Raw genomic sequence first — 5,295 nt, 5'->3', positions numbered from 1 at the left:
ATAACGTTGATGCTGATGCAGAGCTCTGGCTGGGACCATTGACCAATGAATGGGGGAGGCCTGCGTCTCTTCTAGACTCTGCTCCCACCTCCATTCTCCTCCCAGGGGCCAGATAACTCTGATTTTGTTCAGAGCAGAATTTGTACAAGTGGGAGGGGTCTGGGTCCCCCCCATAGGCGTCTGCAGACCCCATGCAGCAGGAACAAGACAGCACTGCAGCCCGGGGGTAGTTTGTTAGCAGTGTTACATCCTGATTCAAGCATAAACTACTTAAGTGAAAATGCAACAGCTCATCAGGCAGGGTCCAGCAAGGAAGAGGGTCACAGTGCTGCATATGAGCACAGTCTACACACTCCCCATTCTCCCTGGTTGCACTGATTCAGTAAAGGGAAGTGTCTGGCACCGTTTTGGTTACGTTTTTATCTGTGTGTCTGTAGGTGATGATGTTGCCTCCAAGTTTATAGGAATGTCTTAATGTCCCCGGTGGTGAAATTAAAGCAGCCTTCTATAGAGAGCTATGACTGCGGTTTTAGTTCAGTGGCTGGGGAATCGTAATTGCCAAGGCAAGAAGGGCCAGAGATCCTGAAGAGAGCGATCCCTTGTAACCAAAGATGTGAAGGGTCACTAACTGGCTAGACTGAACCCTGGCCTCGATGCAGCAAGGAAAAGCAAAGGTAGTAGAGTTAGTTAGGGGGGTGCTGTGTTTGATAGAGTTTGAAATAGATGCCCCAAGCGTGTTCTCTCTCAGTGATGACTGTATGTGGTGCCAGGCCTTCCCCATAGCCCCAGTCTGTCTTTTCTGTGGTGTACGTTGCTCGTGATCCCCAACCCCACTGCAGCCAAAAGAACCCACTGAAACTGCTCTTGAAATGATGCTGCAGGACTCAACCTCTGGTTAAAGCACCTCCTGCCCGCCTGTGGGAGGACGGTCCTGGCTGGGACGCACCGTCAGGAGCAGCTCTTGGAATTATGCACTTTGTAAACAGGAAAAGTTTAAATAACATTTGAAATGTATTTAATGTTTTTTTCCAGTAAAAGCTGACACGACGCTGTAGGGTGCCAAGCTTGTTTGTATAGGGAAGGGGGCAGGACTGATGCAGGATTGTGTGTTGTGGCCCAAAGTGCTGGCCATGTTAGTGCCCTAGGGCAGCTGTGCCATCTGCAAACCCTATGCAAGGAAGCAAAAGCAGCACAGCTGAGAAGCACCCCATGCAGGGGGAGGGCCTTTCTGTAAGGCCAAAGTGTGCCCTAGGGAGGGTCTCATGTGCTGTGTCCTCTGCTCCCATGAACTGGAATGAAGAGCAGCCAGCCCCGCCCCACCCCGCCCAGAGACTGGCCTCCCTTGCATTCAGAATGGTTTCCTAGACCTGGCCCAGGCTCTGAGCTGCCACAAGCACTACAACTCCCAGCAAAAGCATCACACTCAGCTCTTTATTGGACAGTAAAAACACCAAGATGGGGACAGCGCAACAGTACACAGGGCTGGAAGGGGCCTCCCGGGCCAGCGGAATGCCCAAGCTCATTGCAACACACTGCCACCCCCCCCGTCGCATTGAGCTGGGATCAGCACAGCAGCTCCCTGTCCCCCTCCTGCAGGCTTGGCACTGCAGACCCCCCCAGCCTCCCCCAACAGCAGGCATGGAGCAGGGCAGGTTCACAAAACAGGCCAGAGGGACAGGAAGCCTGGGGCCTGATAAGCAGGACAACACCACGGGCAGAGGTGATGGTTTCCTCTGGCTCTCGCCTGCTCCCCTTCAGGTTTCCTCTCTAAGCAGGCAGCGATTCAGTGCCCCAAAATATCTGTCCCTGTCCCCACCCTGTGGTCCCAGAAGTGGGAGGGAGGGAGGATCCCACATGGTCGGAGCTAGCAGTGTCCATCCTAGCTACACATTGAGGAAGCCGGAGCTGGCTTGCTTGGGCTCCTTTGCAGGCAGCACCTTGGCCTTGCCCAGGAAGGGCACATGGCACTCGGGGTCCGTCAGTGGGGGGTAGTGCTGCCGGTAGCAGAGGTAGGCGAGCATGAGGCCAAGGGCTGAGCCTACTACCACATCTGCAGGGCAAACACACACAGATTGGGGGCCCCCATGACTATAATACCTCTGCAGATGCCCCTTCCATCACCGAGAGCCTGGGGCACTCCACACAGCCCTGAGCAGCACAGATGTGCCATGGCTGCACCCTGCCAGCCAGGGTTTCTTGTGCTGCTCCAACTCTTCTGTTAACCTCAGGACAGTCTCACCCACACTGCCCCCGCTATCTCTGACCATGCCCCTGTCCCCAGTAGAGGCACAAAGCCAAGCAAAGGCACTCACCTTGCCAGTGGTGCTTGTAGTCGCAGGTGCGGGACAAAGCGATGAGGCTGGCGAGGAGCAGCGGTGCCAGGAAGGCGCAGAGACGCCAGGCTTTGCCCTGTCCGCCGGGAACGAAGCAGCGCAGCTTGCCTGCCAGGTAGAAGGCAGAGAAGGCCAGACCAGCGAAGGCGACTGGAAGGAAAGCCCAGCAGTTAGGTAACTGCGCTCCGTGGCCCCCGCTCTGCCCTTCCTAGGGACCCGGGGCCCAGTACGTCCATTCCAGGAGTGGCAGCAGGGAAAAGCAGCTTCCAGTTCTTGAGGCAAAGAACCTGGGAGAACACAGCACTTCTGCTACATGGGCAAGGAAGGGCTGGAGTGGGGAGAGAGTCACAGTGGGCTACACACACTGAAAACACTCTACGTATGGAGGGGGAATGCATCAAGTCCCCAGTGCCTCCCCCCTCCAGAGCAGCCATGGAAAAGACTGGTGGGTATGCCCAAAGCTGCAGGGCAGGATGATGGCATGGTGGATCCCAGCCCCAGGCACCTGGCTCCCTCAAGCCTGGTTCTGCCCAGGCCTGCAGCACAAGGTAGTGCCAGCACTCACAGGAGGCATGCCCGCTAGGGAAGCTCTTGCGTCCCTCTGTCACCGCGGCCACATCGCCCGTACAGGCCAGCGCAGAGTTTGCCCGTCCGTCTGGGAAGCAGCGATAGAAGAAGTCAGGGCGCGGCCTGGGGCAGGAGAAAAAGTCTGTCACCCTGCTCCACGCGGGAACGAGAAGCCAGAGTGGGGCCCACACAACCCGCTGCAAGAGGAGGGGGCACCCTGGGACTAGCTGGTTGCAGCATCTCAGTGGTGCTCTCACCAAGGCCGCATGCAGCGGCAAGATCGCTTCCCTTACGTGGCTTGACACCTTCCTCTGCATCGCAGCAGCAGCCAATGAAGCCGACCCAAGCCTGCTACCCTCAAGCTCAGGGAGAAATCAGAGCGTGAGAGCATATTCATCCAGCAGCCTGCTGGGGTGTTTCCAGAACAGCTCCCAGCTGGGAATAATCGCAGTGCAAAGGGTAAGTACCCATCCCTGGGCCCAGACCACTACCTGCTAAGGGCTGGGACTCTATCGCTAATCGCAGACAGCTAAACAACAGCGCAGTGCGCTGGTGAATAAATAACTTCCTTACCTCCCCACGGCCAGCTTGACAGTGTTTGTGAAAACCCCGTTGAGGGCCAGCGCAAGGCTGGCAGCTGGAAGAGAGCAAACAGCGTCAGCACTGCCCCAGACACAGTGCATGCTCCTATCTGCCCAGCTTCAGCAGTGGAAGGAGAAGCCATGTGGAAGGGAATGATCTTTGGCTGCTAACGCAGGGAAGCTCTTCCTGGTGCGTGATCAGCAGGGCTTCCTGCCTGGAAGGACTGTAGCTCCATGTTCTGGGGGCTGGCAGTATTTGGACTTCAACCTGGCATCCAGCAGGTGACGAAGCCTTTTTTAACACACCCTGACCGTGAGTACCGACGGGCGTCACTGCTGCCAGAAGCAAGGGTCTTACTGTCAGACCAAGGACCCCTGGTTGGAGGGCATGAAGTCTGCACAGGTCTCTACGAACAGCGACTGTCAGGGTTCAGCGTGCTCACCTAAACAAGCCTCCTGTGTGTCTTCCCGGGTGACTTTCATGCAGAATCTTGCCAGGAGGATTACCGACACGGGAGAGAAGAAGGAAATGAGCTGCAATAAAACAAAGGCATTGTAACAACACAGGATGCACCTTCTGGAGTATGCTGGCTCCCCACACAGCAGTTTGCATGGGCCATTCAAGGCAAAAAGCCTTTGCCCCAAAACCGACATGCTTCCCCCTCCTAACACAAGCCAGGTAGGAGAGGAGATTACAAACCAAGCGCTCAGCTTCGCTGGCAGCAGTGCTATTAGCACAGTGGCTATCAACCAGGGGGCCGTGGTGCGGGCACTGCTGCCCCCACCACGGGCTGGAACTGCACCGCATGCCTCCGTTTCATTCCCTGTGCCCGTTACAACACAAACAAATGAATCCTTGGTCTGCAGCCTCAGAGCGGTTTGCCAAGGAGAAAAGCAAGACGAAGAGGAGGCCTGCATCTCAGAGGCAACGGATGCCCAGGGGTTACACATTCCTGGGCTCCGGGGAATGCTCTTGGCATGGGGTACACTTTCTGCAGGTGCCCTAGCAGTCCCACGTATGTTCTTCCAAACTGCGCCTGGGCTTTGTCCTGCAGCCTTTGCTACAATCTGCACCTGCCTCTGAAGGGAAACTATTTGCTCCCACAGCCTCTGACTGTGTCCCACCACGACTTCTCCTACGTGGCAGACAGCCGTCAATCCTCTGGGTCACGGTACACAAGTCAGAGGTCTGGTTAGACGCCCCAATGAATCCATTTGTGGCCAAGCCCAATTGGAGAGCGACACGGCAAACAGCCACCAGCAAACAGCCTCCCACAGGACACGCCCTCCTGGAAATCTCGTCAGCTCCAGGGCAATCCCTGTTTGTCCTAAGCCCTTGCTATACCCCATCTTTTTCTGGCTTTGCCATCGCAGTTTCCTCTCTCTAGCAACCCATGCCCGTGCGGAAGAGACCCAGACACGCTGCAGAGGACATCCGGCTTCTCTCAATGAACAAAGGCATTTAAAAAGAAGTCTCTCTTTTGGGTCCGAAAAGCCGTAATAAAACAAAAACTGCACGGAAAACACGCAGGGCAGCGGGGCGGACTCCGGCCACCTCTGAAAACGACTTGACCCCTGAGCTAGGGGCTCGGGGCAGGAGGTGCTTTCTAGGGTGCAGCAGAGGACTCACGAAGAGGGGCAGGGTGGGGACGCGGTCGGCCTGGACGTGCGGGTTCCTGTACAGCCACATCTCCTCGGGCTGGATGACGCGCTGGAAGGGCGGCAGCAGCTCTGTGACCCTGCGGGCGGCAGGAGAGAGGCGGGAAGCAGGCGGGCGGCAGGCGAGCCCGGCCGCCCCGGCCCCGGCCCCGGCC

At 56.9% G+C, this 5,295-nt stretch overlaps 1 protein-coding gene across 1 annotated transcript; it reads right to left on the bottom strand.

Moving 5' to 3' along the window:
- Nucleotides 1-1,000: 1,000 nt before the first annotated feature.
- On the bottom strand, nt 1,001-5,291 carry PLPP5 (phospholipid phosphatase 5; the record flags this gene model as incomplete). The annotated part of the gene is made up of 6 exons (XM_019514316.1): nt 1,001-2,050; nt 2,313-2,483; nt 2,899-3,023; nt 3,474-3,537; nt 3,925-4,015; nt 5,112-5,291. Coding segments are annotated over 6 exons (798 nt in total), but the record flags the coding sequence as incomplete, so codon positions are not given.
- Nucleotides 5,292-5,295: the final 4 nt, after the last annotated feature.

Source organism: Gavialis gangeticus, unplaced genomic scaffold, assembly GCF_001723915.1.
Source record: "Gavialis gangeticus isolate Ggan-Ray unplaced genomic scaffold, GavGan_comp1, whole genome shotgun sequence".
Lineage (NCBI taxonomy): Eukaryota > Metazoa > Chordata > Crocodylia > Gavialidae > Gavialis > Gavialis gangeticus.
Note: the sequence above shows the minus strand (reverse complement) of the source record. Positions and strands in the feature narration are given on the sequence as shown.